The sequence below is a fragment of the Mandrillus leucophaeus genome, unplaced genomic scaffold (genome assembly GCF_000951045.1).
Source record: "Mandrillus leucophaeus isolate KB7577 unplaced genomic scaffold, Mleu.le_1.0 Scaffold216, whole genome shotgun sequence".
NCBI lineage: Eukaryota > Metazoa > Chordata > Mammalia > Primates > Cercopithecidae > Mandrillus > Mandrillus leucophaeus.
In genome coordinates, this window is record NW_012102210.1 from 3945763 (window position 1) to 3969680 (window position 23918).

A 23918-nucleotide genomic window follows, 5' to 3' on the forward strand; every position below is an offset into this window, starting at 1 on the left:
TGCCCAGCCATATTTATTTATCGAGACAGGGTCTCCCTCTGTTATCCAGGCTTCAGTGCAGTGGCATGATCATAGTTCACTGCAGTCTTGAACTCCTGGGCTCAAACAGTCCTTCGACTTCAGCCTCCCAAGTAACTGGGACTATAGGCATGCGCCACCACACCTGGCTCATTATTTATGCTTATGTTGCAGTTAGGAAGGTGAAACAAACCCACCAGGAAATTGAATTTAAGTATAGGACTGATGAAGGTGCCTAGCAGTATAAGTGGAGATGCTGTTAAGCCAGGACTGTCTTCGGAGGGAAGCCTTGGATCGAAGATTGTTTAGAAAATTGAGTATACCTCAATCATCTGAAGTCCTGCCTACAGCTTTTTTTTAGCATGCTGGAGTTTCTGAGTTTGTGGCTTCTAAATCAATAAATCCAAAAGATCATTGACTTCTAAGCTTCTCAGTCAGTCCTGCTCTGTTTAGGCCTGATTAGGCAAATAGGAATGTAATCATTCCTGTCTTTGAAGCTTATACTCCCTGAGGAAATGACTCTCATCAGAACCACAGAATGTGTGAGCCAGGTCTTAAAGAGTCTTGCCTTATTTTGTGAATGAGGGAGAGGTCCAAAGAAGTTAAATGACATCTCCAGAATCAAACAGCCAGGAAGTGGCAGAGTGAAAACTTGGACAAGCTGGGCATAATGGTGCACACCTGAAGTCCCATCTACTCAGGAGGCACAGGCAGGAGGATCACTTGAGCCTAGGTGTTTCGGTCTAGCCTGGGCAACACAGCAAGACCTTGCCTCAGAAACAAACAAAAAATAGTTGGCCGGGCACAGTGGCTCACGCCTGCAATCCCAGCACTTTGGGAGGCCGAGGCAGGTGGGTCACTTGAGGTCAGGAGTTCAAGACAACCTGGCCAATGTGGTGAAACCCCCTCTCTACTAAAAATACAAATGGCATTGTGGCGCGTGTCTGTAATCCCAGCTACTTGGGAGGGTGAAGCAGGAGAATCACTTGAACACGGGAGGCAGAGGTTGCAGTGAGCTGAGATTGTGCCATTGCACTCCAGCCTGGGTGACAGAGCAAGACTCCGCCTCAAAAGAAAAAATAACCTCAGATGCAGTGGCTCCGCTCCAGCACAACGCCCTTTGCAATTCCATGCTGCCTGGCCAATGAGGAGAGCAATAGAAAGCAATCAATAACAAGGTTCTAAATTGTGTAACACAGACCACGTGGGTGCAGATTAGTTGGAGGGGGCAGAGATAATTGGAGATGAAAGGGTCTGGGAAGGTTTGAAGGGAGATAGAATTTGAACTGGACCTTGCAGGTAAGGCACGATGTGGTGAGAAAGAAGCTCAGAGTTAGGAGGGATTGGAGAGCAGCTGGGGGAAGGCCCCAAGGCTGGAGGGAGCCTGGTGGTGAGAGGGAGGACAGCAGTGAAGCAGGGGAGGATTAAAAGGAGGGCTAGAAAAGTCAGTCTGGGAGCCTTTTGGAAGGCTCTGAATCCTAGGCTGAGGAACTGGGTTCAGCGCTGCCTATGGCCTTGGCAGTGGGGGATTATTGGATGTCCCTGAGTAGGGAAGTAATTTCTCAGAGCTTAGCTTTGTGGAGAAACAGATGAGGTTCAGAGGAGCAGCCAGCCAGGAGCTGCTGTACTTCTTTAGGTGTGAGCTAACCTCAGGGTGGGTTATGTGGGGCTGTTCATACTGCAGATATGACAGGGGGCCTAGCTGAAAGAGCAGGTGAGAGAGCTTCATTCCAGGGGCTTCAGTGTGGCTAACTCGGGTTGAGGAGAGAAGATCCTGGATGGTGGAGAAGGCTAGGCTGAATACCATACTCAACCCTTGGGAAGGCAGGAGAGCAGCAAGGGGAGGTGATTGACTACAAAAGCCGGGGGCAGCAGATTTTGTGGTGCTGAGGAGGGAGAGGTCAGAGCCAGTGAGAGTCTTGGGCTGGATGGCTGGTTGGTGGCTGCCATGGTGGAGAGATCAAGCCAGCGAAGCCCTCGCTCTCTCCAGGAACTGCCCCCAACACCAGCCTCCCCTCCCCTCCCCCTCCCAGGACATAGTGGATTTTCTTCGACGGCTTGTGGAGAGTGATCCCCAGGGCCTGCACCGGATCCATGTGGATGGGAGCAGCGGGCGGCTGCAGCTGTGGCACCATGGTGGGGAGTGCAGGGGCTGGGCCCAGGGATCGAGGCTGGTACCCTGGGAGGGCTGACCCTCAGATGCACCCCTGTCTCATGTTCTTTCTTTCCTGTCTGTTTCTCCCTCCTGACAGATTACCTCCTGGGCCACTTGGATGATGAAGGGAAATCAACTCGACAGAGTGACGGGGGCAAGGGGGCTGAGGGACTGGGTACCTACTGTGGTCTCCGCAAGTCCTTCCTGTATCCTCCCCAAGAGTCTGAGCCCTGTCCTCAAAGCCCTTCTGCCTCTGCCACCTTCCCCAGTGTCTCAGACAGCCTGTTTCAGGTGGCCATGCCCCAGAAGCTCCTGGTGACAGAAGAGGTGAGATTCTCAGGAGAGGGCTTTGCCGTCCCCCGGGGTTCTTTCAATCCCCGTATTCCCATCCCTATATTCTCCCCTAATTGGTACCTTTCAAGATCCTTCTGCACTGCCTGCCCCCTTTCATGTTTGCTCTCCATTTCCCTGTTTCTCCCTTTTCTGTCACCTGCCCTTCGTCCTTCAGGAAGCCAACCGCCTGGCTGAGGAGCTGGTGGCTGAGGAGGAGCGCATGAAACAGAAAGCAGAGAAGAAGCGACTTAAGAAGAAGGTGGCTAGAGCATAGCTGGAGGGTGCAGGGGAGCCAAAGGGATTTGGGAGAGGGAAAGAGGAAGCTTTGTGGGAACAGGAGAGAGCTCAAGATGGCCTGCAGTGGACTCTCTTGCCAGGAGGACACAAGGGGCCCGGGGACTGGGGGGTCTCTCACAGGCTGTCTGGTGCAGTGGTTCTGGAATCCTACTGTGCTGCCTAGGTAGGAATCTGCCTCCTTACATGAGGCCTCTGGCTGGTGCCTCTCTTGTCTGCTTTTTCACCTGCAAAATGAGGATAATAACGATGCCTGTCTCATAGAGCTGCAAAGATGGAATGAGAAATCTTAGCCCAACAGATAACATACAGTAAGTATTCAAAATACATCATTATTACCATTACTATTGCAGCGTCAAAAGGAACGAAAGCGACAGGAGCGTTTGGAGCAGTACTGTGGGGAGCCCAAGGTGAGTATCTACGGCCGGTACTAAGAGCACCAAGTGCCAGGAAGGTGAGGGCCAAGAAAGCAGACAGCTCCAGGTGATCCCAGCTGTGTACCTGTCCACCTTTCTTCCAGGCCAGCGCTATCTCAGATGGGGATGAGAGCCCCCCATCCAGCCCTGGAAACCCAGTTCAGGGACAGTGTGGTGAAGAAGAGGTAAGAACCCCTTTTTTCTCTTCTTGGTCTTTGCTCATTTTCCTCCTCTTCCTCCAGAATGTACTTTATCCCCACCCCCTCCCTAACTTTCCATTTTGTTCACAGGACTCACTGGATCTGTCTAGCACTTTTGTGTCTCTGGCTTTGCGCAAGGTTGGCGATTGGCCCCTCAGTGCCCGCAGAGAGAAGGGACTGAATCAGGAGCCCCAAGGCAGGGGCCTGCCCCTCCAGAAGATGGGCCAAAAGGAAGAGAGCCCTTCGAGAAAGGAGAGGCCCCAGCAGAGTCCAAAGGCACAGGTGAGGTGGCTGAAGAACCTTTTTCAGCTGGAACCGTGGAAGGGGCACAAGGATCTGCTGGGGAGGCACAGGATCTAAGGACTGACGCAGGGTCCAGTGGGAGTTCTCTGGCCCTAGGGTCAAGAGACGTGGAGTCAGGCCCTGTCACTGTCACCATGACCCCGGGTGGTTTCCTCTCTAGGAAGATAGGGCTGATACCATCTTGTAGGGCTGTCATGAGGATTACATGAGTTGGGTAATACTAATTATAGTGTTATCTGTTTAAACAAAGGAGAAGGATTTGGGGAGGCTGAGACCTCAAGGCCTGCTTGACTTTGCACCCTATCCCCAGGCATCTCCGGGACTGCTGGCAGCTGCCTTACAACGGAGCCAGGAACTGGCAAGTGAGATCCTTTCTCTCTCCCTCCTTACCCTACCCTCCCTGGGGTAGCCCCTTCTGAACCTTCTCACCCTCTTTCCTTTCCAGAGTTGGGTACCAGCTTTGCTCAAAATGGTTTCTACCATGAGGCCGTGGTCCTCTTCACCCAGGCCTTGAAGCTCAACCCCCAGGACCACCGGTAGGTGGGGGCTTGGCCAGGGCAGGGCAGTGTTGAGGACTCAGACATTTGGCCACCTTCTGTCTTTATCAGGTTATTTGGAAATCGTTCCTTCTGCCATGAGCGGCTGGGTCAGCCAGTGTGGGCCCTGGCTGATGCCCAAGTGGCCCTCACCCTACGGCCTGGCTGGCCCCGGGGCCTCTTCCGCCTGGGCAAGGCCTTGATGGGACTACAGGTAATAGGTCTGGGACTGGAAACAGGAGAGATTTGGGTGGGATGGAGTGGGGAGAGGGTCTATGTTGACTTTCTAGATAAGCTTCTAGTACCAAAATGTCACAATGGTGTGGTACTAGGAGCAGGGGCCAGTTTTGGAAAAGGTACTTTTCCAAACTGACACCTAATCTTTTCTTTCTGATCCCTCTGGGACCAAAGCGCTTCAGAGAGGCAGCTGCTGTGTTTCAGGAGACTCTGAAAGGTGGGTCCCAGCCTGATGCAGCCCGAGAGCTCCGCTCTTGCCTTCTCCAACTCACACTGGTAAGGGGGCCAGGCCCACTGTCATGCTGAGGCGGGTATCGGAGAGAATTGGCTGGGATTGCAATACCAAGCCTCAGGTGGCTAAGGAGGGGGTGGGGAAGGATGGGTGGAATGAGAGGCATGGGCTGTCCTGCTTAGAAGAAGGATCTGGTGCCCTTCTCTCTCCCTTCTCAGCAGGGTCAGCGAAGAGGAATCTGTGTACCACCTCTGTCACCTGGGGCCCTCCAGCCACTTCCCCATGCTGAGCTGGGAGCCTCAGGCCTACCTTCCCTCAGGTGCCCTCGAAGCACTGCTCCGAGGTCCCCTGGTCTGTGTCCACTCTTGCATTATCCTCCGTGTCACCGAAGCCACCCCAGCCAGCCCCTCTCCCAGACTCAGAGTAGAAGGCCCCATCCTCTCCAGCCCCAGGATTCCTCAAAGGGCTGGGACATCCTGGGACTTGGGCTCCAGCATCTACCTCAGGCCAGATGAGGGGGCACCAGTCCCTGTATACATCCCATGGCGGGAGACATAGTGTGGTGACACTTCACTGCATATTTTGAGACCTTATTCTCTAGATCCATAGTTAATGATGTCCCTAGCAGTCATTCCTCTTGCCATGGGGAAGTTTCTGATGAGAGAAAGGAGCCCCACATCCATTGAAACATCCTTTGGTTCTCAAGCAGAAGGCTTCTTCTGGGGGCAGTAAGGAAAAATAAAACCCAACAAGGCTCAAGAAGGGAACTATAGGAAAGTTCAGGTTTTTAGGCTATAACAGAGACAGTGAGAAAGCATCTGGGCCTTGCTCTTCCTCTTGGTCCTGGGGGCCTCATTCACCAACTAGAGCTTGGTGTGCAGGAACAGGATCACAATGCTGAGGGGTCTTGAGTCCCACCTTTCAGCTTAATAGATGCTCACCTCTTCCCAGCCCCAGCTCATTCCCTGTTTTTCTAGCCACAGCCCCCAGATTGCTCACAGCTCCTCATGCCGTTTCCTGTCCAGATAGCTGTGTATGACTCTGACCTCTCTTGTTCAGTGGTCTGGTGCTCACCTCCTCTCACTGCTAGAATATTCACCAAGGGTTGCATTTGGGAAGTCTCTTACCAGCTCCTGCTTAGAGCTGGTAGGGCCATACATGTCCACACTCCTGACTGGTGGCTCTCCTGCTGAATGGGGCCTCAGCAGGTGCCCAGGCTGCTACAACCTTGGCCACTCTATTTCTCTACCCCACCATTGGGCATTGTAATTAGCCTTTCCCCATGTTAATTTATTCAGTTTTTCCAAGGGTCAACTGAATTCACCACTTCCTGTGTAAGAATCATGATCTCCTTTTAATTTCACCACTAAGATCCTGGCAGCTTCCCCTAGCTGGTTCCTCCGTAGTCCTACTGGGACTGTCAGCTCATTTAAATGTGGGTCTGCAGGAGGCTTTAGCTCTCCCCCAAGCCCCTTGCCTTTCACAGAGGAACCATTCATCAGGATAAATGATTATTGCTGCCCTATGGGTCTTGCTCAATACTGTTCATACCTGGAGAGAGGAGGTATTGAAACATCTCCTTTATGTGTGACTTTCGCAAATTTTAAAGAATTGTTTATGGTTTAGGCCCCTTAAATACTGTGTAGCAGGATGAAGTCTACCATTACCAACTGAGTCACCTTGGACGGGTCTGTCAACATCTAAGCCTCAGTTCCCTCGTCTATAAAAATGAGGGTAGTCCCTACCTCATAAGAGATATTGTGAGGATGGAAAGCGAAAGTGTGAGAAAATACCTCCCAAGTGCCTGGTACATAGTGGGTGCTAAATAAACCAGTTTTTGTCTGCAACTGTCCTACATAGTCATGCTTCCCACAGTAGGAAGAGAGGAGTATGGGTGAATTGGTACTGAAATTCACAAAATCTATAGTTCTGGGACTGTGATTCTCAAAGTGTGGTTTCTAAGCTAGCAGCATCAGCATCATCCAGGAACTTATTAGAAATGCAATTTCTCAGGCTGGGCACGGTGGCTCACGTCTGTAATCCCAGCAGGGGAGATTACAGGGAGATTACTTGGGAGGCCAAGACGGGTGGATCAGGTCAGGAGTTTGAGACCAGCCTGACCAACATGGAGAAATGCCTCCTCTACTAAAAATACAAAATTAACCAGGCGTGGTGTCACGTGCCTGTAATCCCAGCTACTCGGGAGGCTGAGGCAGGAGAATCACTTGAACTCGGGAGGCGGAGGTTGCGGTGAGCCAAGATCGCGCCATTGCACTCCAGCCTGGGTAACGAGCAAAACTCCTCTCAAAAAAAAAGAAAGAAATGCAATTTTTCAGGCCCCATCCTAGACCTTCTATGTCAGAAACCATGGGAGCAGAGCCCAGCAATTTGTGTTTCAATAAACCTACCAAGTGATCCTGATACACACTATTCGAGGTCTTAGCTGAGCAGACCTTGATCCAGAGGCCATTTTGGTGGGACAGGTTTGAGTTTTGTTGTCCAAGGCTTGAGTGTAAGAGGTGGCAGTGCTAGCTGGGCGAGAATTTGGGAAACCTTAATGGGGAGAGAGGTTATGACTCAAAGCCAGTTAACTTGACTGGACCCTACCTTCCTAACTAGAAGGATTTGCCGTGAGAGTTCTTTGCTCACCCCTGGTTGGGGAGCAGGATGGGCATAGGTGGTTGTGTTTGTTCAAGGGGTGATTGTATTACAGTGGTTCCATAAGAGGTCTGCTCATCTGGCTTTCCGTTTTTGAGCAGGGACCTGCACGCTTTTGGGACTTCTGTGGGGCTCCTGGCCTCTCAAACAATGGCCGCCCACCACTACTCAATGGTATTTTTGCCTTCCAGCTGAACTGGCTCCTTGTTCTAGCTTCTCAAGTAAATGTTCCCTCCCCGGTACCTTAGCCTGTCCTGGACTTCTAGGTTTTCCAAGAGTCATGTGACTCCTGACACTTTGCCCCACTTTCACCCTCCTAATTAATAGGGGTCTGACCCAATAGCCTGAGTTCTGAGTTCCCAGGACTGGAAAGTTGGGTGACCAACCATCCTGGTTTTCCTGGAACTGAGGGATGTCCTGGAATGAGGGACTTTCAGTGCCAAAACTTGGAAAATGCTGGGCAGATGGGAAAGAGTTGATCACTCTACTGGAAATGTTCCAAAGAGGCATTATTTAGAAGGTATGAAGGGAGTACTGAGGGGGCAATGCAGTTGCAAAGAGGTTTTTTTTGCATATGCATAATGGCTGACAGATTCTTAGCTCTACACCAGTGATCACTGTCTGTTTCCATGTTGCCATTTTTCTTCCAGTTGCCGACATTTGCTAGGTTGTCATTGACTCATGCAATCCTTAATCCCTGGGGCAATCGCAGATTCCTCTTCTGTGACCACCTCCCAGCCCCACCTCAAGTCTGGCCCTGAGTTCTCTGTTGTTACCTTCTGCAGTGGCCAGAGATATACTCCCTTCCTCAGGTCTCTATCAGTCTCTGATCCACCCTGCGCCCACAGCCAGATTGGCCTACCCTAAACAATGGTCTCATGTCTCTCTCTAAAACCTCCAGGGACCATGCTCTAAAGTACAATGCCTAAGTTCCTATCTGTGGCCCTTTCTCCTCCCCTCTCTCTGTAAATCCTTTGCTTCTTTCCTTTAGGATCAGTCACCTTTATAGAGACCAAGAGCATGGGCTCCTGAATCAGACAAGCAAACAACTCAGTCCCTGTGCTACCACTTGCAAACTGTCACGTGGCCAAGTTTCCTCAGGGTTCTGTGATTCAGTCTCCTTATCCTTAAAATGGGAAGAAAATTCTCTGTCCCGTTGGGTTATTTTAAGGATTAATACCTGCAAAGCACTTGGAACTGCTTAATAAATGGTAGTTAATTGTCTGAAAATGCCAGGTTCCCTTCTACCTTCCAGCCTTGTTCACTCCCCAAGGCATATCCTCTCTTGGGCTCTCCACCTGCAACTAAGGCCCTAGCTGACCCCCCTTGAACCCATGGAGCTTCCTTGAAAGTGGGGTTGTCACACGTAGGCAGAGGCAGGAGAAAGTCTGAAGAGAGCTGGAGGACTGACAGGAGAGAAGGGAAGCAGGAAAGACACCTGAGCTTGGTCTGGGACCATTGGGGAGGGGAAGGCTTGCAACTACTGAGCGTTCCCCCTCCTCTCCCCTCATACTGTAGGAGGGTGATTATCACCAGTGGAATAAATGAATGTCAGAAATGTCCACTGGCTGAGTTAGGCTGGAATCCCTACCAGGCAAGGCCACTACTCCAAGCTTCACCCCAGCGGGCCAGGCCTTTCCACCCTCTGGCTGCTGGCACCATCGTAGTGGGAACATTTCCAGCTCAGGGGCCTGGCAGAGGGCTTCCAAGTAGGGGTGTGGCCTCTCTGGGCACCCATCTCTTTGCCTGTGTCCCAGTGGAGGGTTCTTTTGGCAGGATGGGGAAAGGGTCAGGCACCCATTAACAAATGACCTATGGGTAGGGAAGCAATGTCATCACCCTGGGGCCAACCTAGGGATTAGAATCAAGGTCTCCCAGGCACAGAGTAGGTGGGCCAAGACCCCACTGTCTTTCACTTAGGCCCGGTGACTTCCCCTTGGTAGACTGGTAAGCATCAGCCCTGATGGCTGGCTGGATGCTGGGTCCAAAACTTGACCTTAGGGTTCTTACTTTGTAAAAATGGCATAATTATTACCTACCTTAAGGGTTGCTATAAGGGCTAAAGGAAACATTGCTTTGAAAGCCCTGGCACAGTGCCAAGTGCAGACTCCATAGCACTTTACAGATTTTACTGTTCTTTGCTCATGACGGGAGTCTGAATAGAGGCATGGTGCGGCAGAGTCTCGACTTTATTCTAAAATATTGGGAAAGGTAGCCTGGACAACATAGCGGGACCTCCTCTCTAAAAAAAAGTTTTTAAAATTAGGCTGAGGTGGGGCTGCACGTTTGTAATCCCAGCTAGTCAGGAGATTGAAGCAGGAAGATTGCTTGAGCCAAGGAGGTCGAGGCTGCAGTGAGTGGTGATCGCTCCACGGCACTCCAGCCTGGGCGACAGAGCAAGGCCCTGTCTCAAACAACAAAACAAACTTACAAAAAAAAAAAAAAAAAAAACCGGGAAAGGTGAGCGTCTGGACTGTGGGCCGGAAGAGGCCCAAGTGGACCTCCTTCCTCCACCCTGGAACTCGCGCAGGAGGCAGAGCACGAGGTGAGGAGTCCCGGACCCCAGAGCCCAGGGTTGGCGGAGGCTTTCTCTTCAATCGTCCACCTGTATCTCCTCGTCTGACTGGTGGGGCCGGGAGTCAGGGCCGGCGGGTCCGAGGCGGAGGCTGGGATCTGGAGCGCCGTCGGGCAGTGCTAAGCTGCACAGGACTTCGGGGGACAGCGCACGTAGTGAGGCGACGTCGGCGCGCATCTCCTCCACGTCGCGCTTGAGCTTGGCTCGTCGGTTCTGGAACCAAGTGACCACTTGCGCGTTGGCCAGGCCTAGTCGCGTAGCTAGCCCGTCTCGCTCGGACGGCGCCAAGTACTTCTGGAAGACGAAGCGCCGCTCCAGCTCCAGCACCTGTTGCGCGGTGAACGCCGTGCGTGACTTGCGCCGTTTGCGGCTGGCAGGGCCAGGGCCCAACGCGTTCGCGGCTGCCCGCCCTGCAGGGATAGGGAGGGGGTCAGTTACCAGCCTCCGGGAATCAGGCTGCGGCCTGGAAAGAAAAATTGGGGGTGGGGTTGGGCCGGTGGCGGTGGGGAAAGTAGAGGGAGAGCCAGGAAGGCGGATGGGGACCCGAACTGTGATCCCTTACCGGGAGTCAGGCCCAGGTGGGGATAGGGGGCGCAAAGCGGGCTGGCCACAAGGATACGAAAGGCAGCAGGCTGAGGGCGTATTGTAGGGGCAAGGAAGTGAAGGAAGGGAGGGATGATTCAGAGGGGACCGGGTGCAGGGTCAAACCTTCTGGGGTGGAGCCTTTGAGGCTTTTAGGAGCCTCAGGCTGAGCAGGCTATAGGTTGAGGGTGACACCAGAGGCGACTAAGAGTCAGGGCAGCCGACCCAGCGTGGCGGTGTTAACAGGACTTAGATCATGCCCTTCCATGGATCGGGTCGGGCATTCGGCTTACAGTTCCTTAGTGACACCAGAGCCCGCTCCTCGAGCCCAAAAGGGAAGATAATGAGGTACAGAGAGCGAGGAAAGGCAGAGTGCGCAGTCCCGCGTCCAATGCTGCGCCAAGGACTTTCTGCTCCTTGACTCCTCTCGAGAAGAGAGTGCCTTGGAGCGGAGCTTGGTCACCCGGAGAGACTCGACCCTCTTTCCAGCGCTTTCTGTGCCTCCCTTGCAGGCTCAGTCGTTTACCGCCTGCGGCTCAAGCCTTTTGTCTCTTTCTCTCCTGCCTTTCTCTGTCGCGACTGCCCTGCCTACAGGGAAGAGAGCAACTGGTAGCTCAGTTGGCGACAGTCTGCCCTTTCCCTGCGGTACTGGCGGCCTTCCGGAGCCGCCGCGGAAACTAGGGACTAACGGAAGAGAGGTGAGAAGTCGCAGGTGCGAGTCCTGGCATGTGGGCTGAGGACAGGGGACGGATTAGGGTGGGTGGCCTGGGGTGGGACAAAGGTTTGAGACGGGGAATCAGGAGGAGAGAGGTGGGGAAAAAGGCCAAGTCAGAGTCCGCGACCTTGCCGGCTCTATACCTTCAGAGGGCTGCGGAGCGCGCGCGTCAAGTCCGCGGAAAGTTTTACTAGTCAGCTCCTCCAGCGCGCACAGCGGCGACGTTGGACCCGGACCCGACTCTGGAAGCTGCGGTGCAGAGGGTGCTCGGGGGACCATGCCCGGGGCTAGGATGTCTGCGATGCTTAAGAGTGTCCGGGGTGTTCGGGGCTCGCGTCCCGAGTTCATGGTCGGCCGGGCTGGGGCGGTCCCGCTGCCCGCTGCGCTCGGCTCCGCAGCCGCCTGGGTCCCAGCGCTTGGCTCCCGATCCGGGCCCCTAGCCTCGGACCCGCCCCCGGCTCTGGGCCCGAGTCCTGTGTGCCCCTCCTCCTGCGTCCCCACCTCTCCACCCTGGGCCCTGGTGGGTTTGGAGCTCCTAGATGTCCGGGGAGGGTAATTCTGCAGGCTGGGGCAGGCGCGGAGAGCAGAAGCCGACCAAACTACCCTTCAGAGCAGGGCCGCGGGGCTGCTCCGCGCTGCGGGGTGCTGCACTGTGCACAGTCAGGCCGGGCCATACCTCCAGACGCTGTATGCCGCCGACTCCCCGCCTAGCAGCCGCTCTGGCTCATAAACTCGTAGACGATAAAATTGCCTTCTCTGGCCCCAGCGGCTGGGGATTTGCAAAGTTCTAAGGAAGGCTATCAGGGCTGACTGTGCTGGGATATCTGATCCCAGCTAGGACCTCAGTCTCCTAACCTGGCTCCCTCTTCCCCACCCCACCCCTGAGAAACGTTGTTTAAAAGGTCCTGGCGGCTGGAAGTGATTAGTGCTGCGTGGGTCGGGGGCGCAACACTTGAGAGGACCTGGCCTGGCAGAGCGACTGCAACTGGGAGTAGTGGGGATGCCACGAAGAAGCAAGCACAGGTGAATGGATTCTAGGCTGCCCCACCTGACGAGGTCAGAACACACAGAGAAGCTGCCAGGAGACCCGGGCCGCAGGAGAGAAGACCCAGGGAACTCCAAACTGGTGCAACTGCCCAGGAGGGGTCTTTGTCAGTGAGGACTGGCAAAATCAGTCGATTTTGTCTGTCTTTGTCTTCTTCTTCTTAAGCTCCCATAGTTCAGGTATGTATGGTTTCCCCAGCCTGCGGAGGCTCAGAAACTGCCAAGGGGAGCAAGGTGCACTGGCCAGAGAGGGGTCACTCCCCATAGAAGAGAGACTTGAAGGGCAGACTTTACGAACCCAACTGGATTTTGGGACAGGCATCCTGACAACCCAGGTGCTAACTGTGAGGCCTGGTGTATTCATTCCTCTTTAATCTGGGTTTTATCTGCCACACTTATACTGGTTCTGGGCTCATACCTGGGTAAGCACCTGCAGCCCTCCTTTGTAGGAAGAAGGCAGCTCAGGGACAGCGGTGCCTCAGCAGTGGAGACCCAGCAAGGTATGGGTTTTGTTCCTACATTCCACCCCAAACAGTTGGAGGATTGACAGCCCAGAGGCAGGGAAGCCCTGCCACTCCTGAGGAGCTTGCAGCTTTGCTGCCCAGGGAAGTTAGAAACTGATGTGCTTCTAGCTTTTTAAAACAGTGCCACGAAGAACCAGGCCAGTCCCTCCTGGACTGTCCATTATGTCACTTTCCTTGTAGACTGCTGCGTCTCCCACCATCTGTGCAGTGTCCACCTGTCTATTCCCTGGGGCAACTGCAGCATGTAATTGGGGTTCCCTAAACAGGGCTTAGGAGATCCAAGGCACCTGGGCCAAAGACTCTTTGACAAAGATGGGAAGGCACCTTCATAGGGTCTTCTTGGTAAAGGGCTCACTCCAACAACCCCCCTCCCCCACCCGCAACATTCACACAATGCCCTCCTGGAAAGCTGAGCAACACACTTAAAGCCTGATAGGCCACTGCTGGATCAAAGAGCAGAGCCAGGCCATGGTGGAAAGCTGAGCTGCCTCAGGACCTTGTTAAATGGTTATTAATGGTGAGGGGCAGAGGAGGTCCTGGAGAGATCTTCGGGCTACAGGCCTCAGCCCTGGAAACCATCCCAGTGGTTTCACTTAATGTGCAATAAAGCGGCTCTCTGGAGGCAGCAGGAACTGCCCCACTGCATCCCAGGCATGTCACCAAGCAGACGCTGCAATCTTCACTCATACATCCTCTATGTGGCTTTTGTGTCTGTCTCTACCTCTGCTCTCAATTACTTGCGTGTGTCTGTGAGGAGTGCGGAGCTCCTTATGGGCCTGTGCCTTGCAGCCCCTTCCATCTCTCCTGCCTGGTTCTCCCCTCTGCAGCTGGGCTCAGGTACTGGGATTGGACAGCTCCCAAACATGAGTTTGGGGGAGGAGATGGAAGTGGAGACTAGCAAAGGGAGGAGGCCCAGGACAGCAGAGGCCCCTCTAAGGTCATCATAGTGGCCAGGGACTAGTCCAGGGGATGGTGGGGCCACAGAAGGGGACTCTTCCCAGTACTGGAACTCGAGCTGGGGAGAAACCGGATCCACAGAGAGGGGTAGGAGGAGGGTGAGTGATTAATGAGGAAGATTAAGAGATTAAACCTTGTTCTAGGTTGGGGAGGGGACACTTACTCGGCTGTCCTATAGGCTACCCGCAATCCCAGCTTGGAAGCGCAGAAAATCCCGGGTGCTCGCCTCTTCCCGCCCACGGGTGGAACCCTCCCTGTTCAAGATCCTTCTCAAGAGATGCAGGGAGGCCAGCCTTCACCACTGGCCCCGCGGGGCGGACGGTTTTCCTTCCCCGTCATCCTCAGGCAATCTCTTGTGTTTCCCACCTTCTCAGATTCCTTTTATTGTCCCTTCAGACATTTCAGGGCCTTGCACTCCCTCCCCTTGTAGAGATCCCCACATTCCAAATTCGGTCTCTTGGGAAGGCACCCCATTCCCACTTAAGGATGCTTTCTCACACCTCCCCTTTCAGATTTCCCATTCTCATCCCCCAGCCCTACCCCCACCTTATCTTGCATACCCCATCGGCGGGTTCCTCCACCCCGGGCCGCCCCTGCTCAACCCAGTTCCCCACTGGTGGCACGGAGTCCTGCTCAATAAACGACCTTTAGTCTCTGATTGCCTGGCCCGGACATTCCACTGAATTCTGTGAATGTGTAGGAGGGTTGGAGTAACCCCTCAGAATAACCCCTTGGGGAGGTGGACAAGGACAATCTCAGAGAAGAGCTTGCCCCCCTCCTCCCCACCCTTAGGGAACATCCGTGAACGGGAGTGAGAGGGAAGTGGGAGTTCAGGGAGGAAAGTCCAGGCAGAGGAGCGTGAGAAGGGGCGTCCGTCCGTCCCGCACACTTCTGGGATTGTTTTCTCTTTCAAAAAGAGCTACTGCGGAGTGAACCGATCCTTATATTTTAGTTTCATGACTTGGGGCGCGGCAGGCCTGTGAGTTGTTTTGCGCCCTGGACATTGTTTTGCAAAGATCTCTGCGCGCCCACCGCCACCCTCCCGGGTGTGCGGGTGGGGAAGCAGCCAGCGGTGGGAAACTCGGACGCCCTCCCCGACACTTTTCTCACCGCAACTCCGCAATAATCACTTCTAGGGAAGTCCTTTTTCCCATCAAGCCCTGGGAATGATTGGCCAGGCTGAGAGAGGGACCCGTCCTCCTCTGTGCCAAAGGCTGGAGCAAATCCTGGTGCTGTCGCCTTTGCGTGTGAGTCCTGGAAATGGCGGGGTTGAGGAAGGTGGGCAGAGGCAATGTTTGGCCCCCCAGAGGAGAACAGACGCCTTGTCCCGAAAGTGCAGCACGGCCGAGAGCGTCCAGGGGTGCAGACAGCGCCCTGGGGTGGTCCTGCCGCCGCCTCTCCTTTGACTCCGGAGCGCCGCGCCGCGTCCGGGCGCGTTCTCAGTTGCTCGAAGCCAGAGAGGACCCTGGGCGTGATTCTCCCTCCCTGGCACAGACGGAGACCCGAGTGACCCCGGGGTCCGGGTGGGAGTGGGGAATGGACCCATAGGCCCGGGACGAGCGGCGCGGAGCCCGCAGCTGGCCAGCTTCAGCCACCTTGGGAGACGCAGTGCAGCTGCCGCTGCTGACAGACTAGACCAAGGCTCGGCCGGGCCCCACCCCAGATCCGGCCAGAGCGCCTTCCGCGCTGCTTGACCTCAAGGCGTGAGTCACCAAGGGCCTCAAGTCCCGTGACTTGGTTCTCAGGGTCTCCGGCCTCGGGCCCATTAATCTTCAGACCTGGCTTTTTCGACGCCGAGCTGCCGCCCAGCCCCAACGGGAGGGCCTTCCAGGGAGACCAAGTCGGACTGCTCCCCAACTCCCGCAGCTGCTCGGCCCCTGCAAAGCCCCCGGGAGCGTTTCTACTCTCCCTTGAGCCCATGCCACTCCCCTGTCACTCCTAGGAAACTCGTTTTTGCGCAGAAACTCCTGGAGAACAGCCCTGGCCGCCACGTACTTGCCCGGACTGCAAAGCCCACAGAGCTTCAATTCGGAGGAAGAGGAGTGGGGAGCCCTGAGCTGGGGTGTTCCTGGAGGAGGTCGAGGAGGGGGCTAGTGGGGGGGGAGGCATTCCCTGGAAACGTTTGGAAGCTTTGGTAATCTTGGAGACCATGTCAGGAAAGAAGCGTACCCATGCCGTCCGCGGTATGCCCACCCGGATCCCCATCAGTGCCCCACGCACTCGAGCTCTTCCTCGGCGTCTGCAGCCTCTTCATCCGCGCGGAGAGGCGGAGGTTTCCCGGAAAGCCAGTCCGACTGTGGCACCCCAGAGCGTCCAATGCGAGCTCAGGCCTTTCCCACAAGTCTGGAGTTTTCTTACCCAGTTGAGGCCACCTTTGCTGTACTCACTCCCTACCCTCCCGCCCCATCCTCTGCCACCCTACCTCCATTTTTGATGGTTAGCGCCTTCCGCTCTCAACAGCTTCGCACAACCAATCCCCTAGAAGCTGTGAAGTCAGACCAGCCAGGGTGGGACCTAGGTTTTAACTCGGGTTCTGGCTACACATGCTGCGCCTCCATACAGTTTGTCCCAGATTTGGCAGCAGGCCGGAACTCTGCTTTGGCCTCTGTCTGTTCCTGTCGCAGTTGGGCAAGTTTCTAGCTACCCCACTGAGAGGACCATAGAACAAGGACCCTGGCATGGCATACAGACAAGGAATGTTTGCTCAATTAATGGAGCTGGTGCCTTGCAGCTTCCCTCTTGTTCCTTGAAGTTGCCCTTGCTGTCCTCCACATCAGCTCCCTCTCCTCCTCAGCTACTTATTCCCCATCCTGACTTCTAGTCTTGGTCCCCAAGTACTTGTTGAATTCTGTATGGACAGCCAAGCATCCACTTTTGACAATCCCTGTGGCCCCACCCCATTTGTTTTTTAGACTTCTCCCTCCTTTTTGTCCCCATCCCCCAAGTTATAAAACTGTAACACAATTCTTCGGATTTTTCTTTAAAATATCTCACTTGTTCAATCCTGCAGCAGCCACTGTCCAACTCCAGCCTTCTCACCACTGCTGAATTAGGACATCTCCTAAGAGGCCCGCACCCACACTGTATGCTGCAGCACACAAGGACAGCTGAGAGCTCCCCTCGAGGAAGCCTTCCCATCACCAAAAAGAGTGGTGTGGGAGGCCTGGTGTCACACATACAGGGATCCTCTACCCTTCTCCTTTGGCAAGACATTGAGGGCCCATGGCCATAGAGCACAGGTCCTTCTTCACAATGAAACTCAGGATTTTTGAAGAAGGCAGGACACGCATGAGTGTGAGGCAGGAAGAATAAGGAAGAGAGGTGCTTTTTAAAAGTTTTTATTTCAAAAAATAAAGCTGCAGTTCATTTCACATAAATATCTGGGGAGGGAAGGGGAGTGGGATGGGGTGGGGGCTTGGCCCCTACCTCCTCTTCTCTTTCACACTGTATTGTAAAAGCAAAGGGGATGGCTAAGGAGAGAATGAGGAAGTAGTAGTCAGTGGGGAGTATTATTATATTATCCAAAGGGCCCCTCAGCCCACCCTTCCCCTGCGGACTGTGGCTTGGTTGGGGGAAGTCTGAAGGGGGGTGAAGCCAGGGAGGATGGCCTGGCTTACCTTGCCGAACCAGCGGGAGAGCCATATCTGCTTCATTGTCATGTGATCAGGGAGAACTTCATTGTCAAAAAGGAGCTGCACCTAGGAGGGAGATGGGGGTATAATTTTAGGAACTTTCTGGCAGGTCAAAAACTACCCTGGTCCACCCTAGACTTTGTCCCTCCTTTCTTAGCCCCTTCTCCCCTCCAAGAAACCAACTGTGAGACTACTCACATGCTGAGGGTTTAGCATCAAGCGGTGACACAGGACCCTCCGGAGATGGCGTACCTCAGCTCTAACAGAACATCGGACATACTTGTTCTGGGAGCAGGGAGGGGAGGGAAGAGGGCAAGGTGTGTGAGGGAAGGGCCATGGGAGGTGAGTCTCCTTAGAGAGGCCCTCCCCTCAGCCCTTCTCACCTGCAGGACGCTTTTATTCTTGTCTTTGCCAGAACTGGGGGGAAATAGACACAGGTTAGGGAACCCTATCTTTCCTCCTCTCCCCCACCCAGAGCCATGATACACTCTCTTCAAGGGGATAGGTACTCACTCACTGCTTGGCCTCTCCCCCATACCCTCCCTGGCTCTGGGTCATTGGCACTGTCACCTTCTGCAACCCCTGACCTTCTCCTACCTCAGCCGCTCCAGGCACAGGTTCAGCTGCTCATCATAGCGATAGTAGTGGGCTTTAGAGTGGTCAAAGCTGCTGAAGGGGAGGCCAAGGTTGCTCAGTGCTGGCTCTGAGAAAGATAGGGTAGTGAGGTGGCTGGTGGCACACATTCCATACTCCTCTTTCCCCAGAGAGCAAAACTGGGCAAGAAGAATGCTCTGGGGGCTTTACTCTCCCGCGGCCAAGGACATACCTTCCCCACTGGGCTGGGTGACCCGGTCCAAACCTCGGGACTGGTAGAATTCCCGAATCCGTTTCTCTTCACCTAGAAGAAGGTGAAATATGAGAATAAAGTATTAGTCCCTCCTCACTCTTTGTCCTTCCCTCATCTTTGGCCTTCTGCCTACATGATTCCTACCAAAGCCCCTGTCACCTCAAGCTGCCACTCAGCAATTAGTCCTCAAGAAGCCCCTCAAAGTCAGGTTGGTCACTCACTGTCTTGCAAGCCAGGCACCAGCTTGTACACGATGTCCTGCATGACCCGGTCCAGTTTGAGGTTGAGCAGTGGCTGTGTCTCGTGGATCTTAATGTTGCACATGGGGCAGTACTTGCTAGTTTGGAGGTACTTCACAATACAACTCTTGCAGACTGCAGGAAAAGAAAAGTAGATTCTCAGGCCCTCTGGAAACTGGATTCATGGGCTGGGTGGGGTGCCTGGATTCGTGGGGCAGGCCGCACAGAAGCTGGCAGTCGGCTTGGTGAAGACTAGGGACTGGAAGAACTAGGCAGTCTCCAAGGCACTCACAAGTATGAAGACACTCTGTGATGGTGGTGGCATCCACGAAGTAGCCGGCGCATAGGCAGCAAACAATGTGTTCATTCAAGTCTTTGATCTTCACTCGAACTTCCTCCTGAATATACACCCTCCGTCACCAACCATCCACCCTCAGCCCCCAACCCGTGCGCCTTCCCACTCTGGGGGTCGCCTCCTTCATCACACTCCACGGCCAAGCCCCGCGTCCTGCGCCATCAGCCGGGAATGAGCTCCAGGGGGCTGGCACTCCGCCTCCGCCCAGCAGAGGGCTCCGCGCACAGCGGGGGCTTCCCTCACGTGGACTCGCCTGACCCTCCTTTCCCAGGGGAGACTACACAACGTCGGTGACACAATGCGCAGGCGTCCTAAGCGGAGTTTGGCAACCCGATCGCAATCACGCAGGCGCACTGGGTACTCTGTCTCTGCGCAGGCGCACTGGGCGCCCGGCCAGCCACCGCCCGTCCTTTAGCCCGCCCCAGTTCGCACCGCTGGCCGACCACAGCAGTAACCCTGCCGCCCTTGCACCTCGTTCCGTAGCGGGTCCATCTTGTACACTGACTGGAGCTGGTTCCGAAGCCTCATCGCGATCGCAATCTGGCCCCCCTGAGGAGACGCCATCTTAAAGGCTGATCCCAGCCTGCCACTTCCGGTGCCGCCTGCAGGGCGGGACTTGTCTCCCAGCAACGAGGTTCTAGGTCTTTTCGGATTCGCTCACCCTCTGTAAGGCCCCGCCCACGTTCCTTTCTCCCCGTGTGCTCACCTGAGCCCCACCGGCCCCTCCCCTCCTCAATCCGTAATTAAGGAGTGGTGGGGGGGCATAGGGAAGGGTCCTATCTCTTCAGCCTCCTTTAGAACTCATCATAGTAGACCCTAAGCGACCTCAAGACTAACTTTTGGAGCCTGCGAAAGACTGCCCCCTCCTACCCCCAAAGGCCCGGCAGTCTTGTGCCTGCTACCCGCTCAGGGTCGTCGGTCTTCTGTGACGACTACCCTGCTGAAGAAGCCCCTCCTGGGTCCTCTCCTCGTAATGCCGCCCTGTCGGCGTCTGCGGAGCGGAGCTTCATCCAGATGGCGGGCCTTCTCCCCGCTCCACGGAGGGAGTTTCTCGGGCTTTGCAGAGTCTCGGAGAGGGTGCCAGGGGATGGGGAGGGAGAGACCCCCAGGGACTTGGTAGTGATCTTATCCCCCCATTCTCCCCCTGCTGCCGGGGATGGGGGGGCAGGCCCTGGTTAATGATGATGATTTAATCATCGGCGCCTGCGGAGGCCTGGGACAGACTAATGCAGAGCAGATGCCGAAGGAGGAGGGGAGGACGACTAGGACACTGCCACACACAGACAGGCTTAGGCAGCGAGCGCCTGTAGTAGCATAGGCCCAGCCTCGCACTTGGGGATTACGCGGGATGCTCGAGAGAGCTCTACACCGCCAGCCCTGGGTACTTAAAAAAGGATACATTTCCTTTGAGGTATTAACATCAAATGTAACTGGAGATTCGAGAAGGGAGAGACTCCAATGGAGACCTCAAAAAGGCTTTCTGGAGAAAGTGGGACTTTGGGCACAATTTAGACTTGGGGGAGGGGGTGGAAGTGTGCTGAAATAGAAAGGACGTGGAGGGGAATGACCAGAGGACAGGAAGGTCAAGATGTAGATTTGAGAGTGGTAATAGAAAAAGCAGGGCCTTAAAGAGTTGCAATTTTTAGCCTGAGGGCAATTGGGAGCTAGCGGACTTTTTTGAAGGGAGGAGGTTATCCTGTGAAAGCGACATTTTTGTTCATTTCTCTTCAGAGGGAATTGGAGTGAATATGCAGCAAGAAGTTATGAGATAGTGATTAATCAACTATTCATTACAGCCACTGTTTACCTACTTCCCTGGTCCAAGTCACTATCCTCTGTAGTGGCTTCTTGACTGTTTTCCTTGAGTCCCCCTTCGCGTGTTCTCAATATAACAGCTCAGTGCTATGTTTCTCAGAGCTAGTGATTCTGATAAAATATGAAACACAAAGGACAAAGGACAATTTTTGAGATGTGGATGTGTTTATTATTTTTATGGTGATGTTGGTTTCATGGGTATATACATATGTCAAAACTTATCAAACTGTACACTTCAAATAATATCTGCAGTTTATATGTCCATTATACCTCAAGAAAGCTATTAAAAATAAAGTTGAAAAATTAGGTTGTTTCTTTTTTACTGTTTAAAACCTGTTGACAGCTTCCCTTTTCAATCAGAATAAAAGTCAAAGTCTTACAGTGGTGTGCAAGGGCCTGCATAGTCTCTTCAGATACACCAGGATATCCTTCCACTGTGTCCCCAACTTGAAAGGCTTAGGCATCCAAAATGGCTCCCCCCTTCTTTCAGGTCTTTACTCATGAGGCTTCTGTAATCACTCTAGATGAATAACAACTCACCCACCCTTTCACTTCCTTGCTTTTTTTTTTTTTTTGGTTAGCATTTATTAGCATTCTTAGCATTTATTATTATTTAATATACACTTCTAATATATATTATAAATATTTTCTAGTTATTTTCAGAAAATATTTTCTAGAAAACATATTTCCTAGTTTTTCATCTGCCCTTTCCACTAGACTATAAGCTTCTCAGTGGCAGGGATTTTTTTCCTCTGTTGTGTTCACAGATACAGCTCCAGTGCCAGCTGCATAGTTGGTGTTCAATAAAAATTTTCTGGATGAATACATGAATGAATCCAAGTGGTGGTGAGGACAGCCTCAATTAGGGTTTTAGCAATGGCAATGGAAAGGAAGGGCTGTATCTGAAACATTTCAAAGGAAAGTATAATAGGAGGAAGTAGCCAGGAACCTGGCTTGGTAGGCCTGGGTAAGAGGGTGAAAGAAGAGCTTTGGAGGGTAGCATGTCCTCCAGCCTGCTGGACTTATGTGGCTGCAGGGAAGCAGGGGGAGCTTGTTAGAAGGCTAGAAGAGTGAGTGGTGGGGCTGAAGTGTCAGAACGAACCAGGGATGGAGGTCTCAGAGTTATCTGGCTGGATATGAGAGTTGGGACTTTTGGAATGGGTGGAACTTGAGCAGATGTAGAGATAAAGAAAGTTTAAGGCCTGGCGCAGTGGCTCACGCCTGTAATTCCAGCACTTTGGGAGGCTGAGGTGGGTGTATACTTGAGCCCAGGAGTTGGAGACCAGCCTGGGCAACATGGTGGGACTCCGTCTCTACAAAAAGTACAAAAATTAGCCTGGCATGGTGGCGCATACCTGTAGTCTCAGCTACTTGGGAGGCTGAGGTGGGAAGATTGCTCGAGCCTGGGATGTTGAGGCAGCAGTGAACTATGATCGTGCTACTGCACTCCAGCCTGAGCAACAGAGTGAGATCCCGTGTCTTAAAAAAAAAGAAAAAAGAAAGCTTAAGTGTGAGCTCTGAAGAATCCTCACAGTCTTCAGTGGAAAGAGCCAAATCAGTGGAAGAAAAACATAAGCAGTGACTACGAAAGTCCAAAGATGTGGAATAAGATATTACAGAAGCAAAAAGAAGGGACACTTCAAAAAATAATTGATGACCAATAAAGTAAAACATGTCAGGGAAGTCCTGGAGGAGGGATACTGAACACTGGAGCTCTCTGAGAAAGGGTTACTATAATGAAGGCAGTTTGCACTGAGTTAAGAATAAATCATGATGAAATGGAGGCAGTACGCATGAAGTAAAAAGGAATGGAAAAGCATGATCTCTTTTGAAGACTCAGGCCAAGATTTTGTCCAGATAATAAAGATCTGAGACAGTTGAGGCATAGGAAAGACTAAGTTGATGAGAGCCACGGACACACAGGACATGGTGAGACAGATCCAAAGCAGTGTGTTTGAGGGGGCACTCATTCCAGCACCTCTATCTTCAACATAAACCAGCAGGAACAATCCTTTCCTGTGAATCAGATTCAAGGAGGCAAGAGAGGACATTTCAAGCCAGGTTGGGATGGTGGCACACACCTGTAACTCTAGATACTCAGGAGGTCAAGGTGGGAGGATTGTTTGAGCCCAGGAGTTTGAGGCCAGTCAGCCAGCCTGGGCATCATAGTGAGATGTCTCTTAAAAAAAGAGAAAGTCCTAGGACTGTGGTCTGAGCGACATAACTGGATACCATCTGTTCTTGAAGTGGGGCACTAAAATATTTTTAAAACTCCCCAGAAGACTTGTATGAACTACTGAGTTTGTGACCATTCTTAAACGATTAGTTGGACAGTCTCTGGGTGGCAGTACCATCTGTGCTGAACTCAAAAGGCAGGGGTGTGTGTATGGGTCTGCATGATGTTGCCTTTTTTTTCATTTGTTGATTCACTCACTGACTCATTCAAGGATTTATTTAGGTTGGCTGGAGACACACTGGTTACCCTGCCCCCCTGCCCCCAGACTCACCCTTCAGAGCAGAGAAAGGGACTAGCAAACTCCTAACCTGCACACCAGCCCCCCATTCAGAGATTATATTTCTTTGCTGTCTCCCTAGGTTCCCTGTTCCCATCTGGGGGAATCCAGCCCTTGCTATCAAGGAAGACTTTTTTTTTTTTTTTTTTTTTTTTTTGAGATGGAGTCTTGCTCTGACACCCCAGACTGGAATGCAGTAGTGATTTTGGCTCACTGAAACCTCTGCCTCCCGGATTCAAGTGATTCTCAGCCTCCCCAGTAGCTGGGATTACAGGTGCCTGCCACCATGCCCAGCTAATTTTTTTGTATTTTTAGTAGAGACAGGGTTTCACCATGTTGGCCAGGCTGTCTGTCTTGAACTCCTGACATCAGGTGATCTGCCCCCTCTTGGCCTTCCAAAGTGCTGGGATTACAGGTGTGAGTCACTGCTCCCGGCCTGAAGATTTGGACTAAACAGGTTCATGCTTCCTTGTAGCCCTCTCAACTGCTGAGAAAAGTGCATGGGTTTCTGTAAAGGGATGGGAGGTGATAATGTTGTTTGTCTTCTCCATCAAGATGAAAATACATCTGGTAAATTGGTAGGAGCCCCCATCCTCTTTCAGAACAGGCTGTGAGCAGGGCTGAGGAGGGGCTGGACAAATTGGATAGTAGAGGTGGTCAAGATGGGGGAAGTTGACACTTTTTTTTTTTTGAGACAGAGTCTTGCTCTGTCACCCAGGCTGGAGTGTAGTGGCACGA

The 23918-nt window shown here is 53.1% G+C and overlaps 3 protein-coding genes across 4 annotated transcripts in view; 1 reads left to right on the plus strand and 2 right to left on the minus strand.

Moving 5' to 3' along the window:
• TTC31 (tetratricopeptide repeat domain 31) overlaps window positions 1–6571 on the plus strand; it is an 11379-nt gene extending 4808 nt beyond the window's left edge. Inside the window, exons 3-13 of the mRNA XM_011980730.1 lie at window positions 2052–2154; window positions 2271–2500; window positions 2682–2765; window positions 3154–3210; window positions 3321–3401; window positions 3507–3698; window positions 4030–4081; window positions 4165–4255; window positions 4328–4469; window positions 4667–4768; window positions 4943–6571. Coding sequence (XP_011836120.1) covers window positions 2052–2154; window positions 2271–2500; window positions 2682–2765; window positions 3154–3210; window positions 3321–3401; window positions 3507–3698; window positions 4030–4081; window positions 4165–4255; window positions 4328–4469; window positions 4667–4768; window positions 4943–5239 — 1431 coding nt within the window. The 3' untranslated portion in view covers window positions 5240–6571. The remainder of the gene's footprint in view (window positions 1–2051; window positions 2155–2270; window positions 2501–2681; window positions 2766–3153; window positions 3211–3320; window positions 3402–3506; window positions 3699–4029; window positions 4082–4164; window positions 4256–4327; window positions 4470–4666; window positions 4769–4942) is intronic.
• Window positions 6572–9553: 2982 nt separating this feature from the next.
• LBX2 (ladybird homeobox 2) lies at window positions 9554–11772 on the minus strand. The gene is made up of 2 exons (XM_011980733.1): window positions 11398–11772; window positions 9554–10367 (listed from the first exon to the last, which is right to left on the minus strand). Exons 1-2 carry the CDS (start codon window positions 11600–11602, stop codon window positions 9976–9978), a joined length of 597 nt encoding a protein of 198 aa, XP_011836123.1. The 5' UTR covers window positions 11603–11772; the 3' UTR covers window positions 9554–9975.
• A 5329-nt stretch (window positions 11773–17101) lies between these two features.
• On the minus strand, window positions 17102–19439 carry PCGF1 (polycomb group ring finger 1). Of its 2 annotated transcripts, XM_011980735.1 has the most exons (9): window positions 19324–19439; window positions 18790–18895; window positions 18480–18632; window positions 18238–18309; window positions 18009–18114; window positions 17795–17828; window positions 17610–17696; window positions 17397–17477; window positions 17102–17249 (listed from the first exon to the last, which is right to left on the minus strand). In XM_011980735.1, exons 1-9 carry the CDS (start codon window positions 19414–19416, stop codon window positions 17202–17204), a joined length of 780 nt encoding a protein of 259 aa, XP_011836125.1. In that variant the 5' UTR covers window positions 19417–19439; the 3' UTR covers window positions 17102–17201. The 2 variants fall into 2 exon arrangements, with proteins under 2 accessions (XP_011836125.1, XP_011836124.1); XM_011980734.1 differs by having other exon boundaries at window positions 17108–17477.
• Between the last annotated feature and the right edge of the window lie 4479 nt (window positions 19440–23918).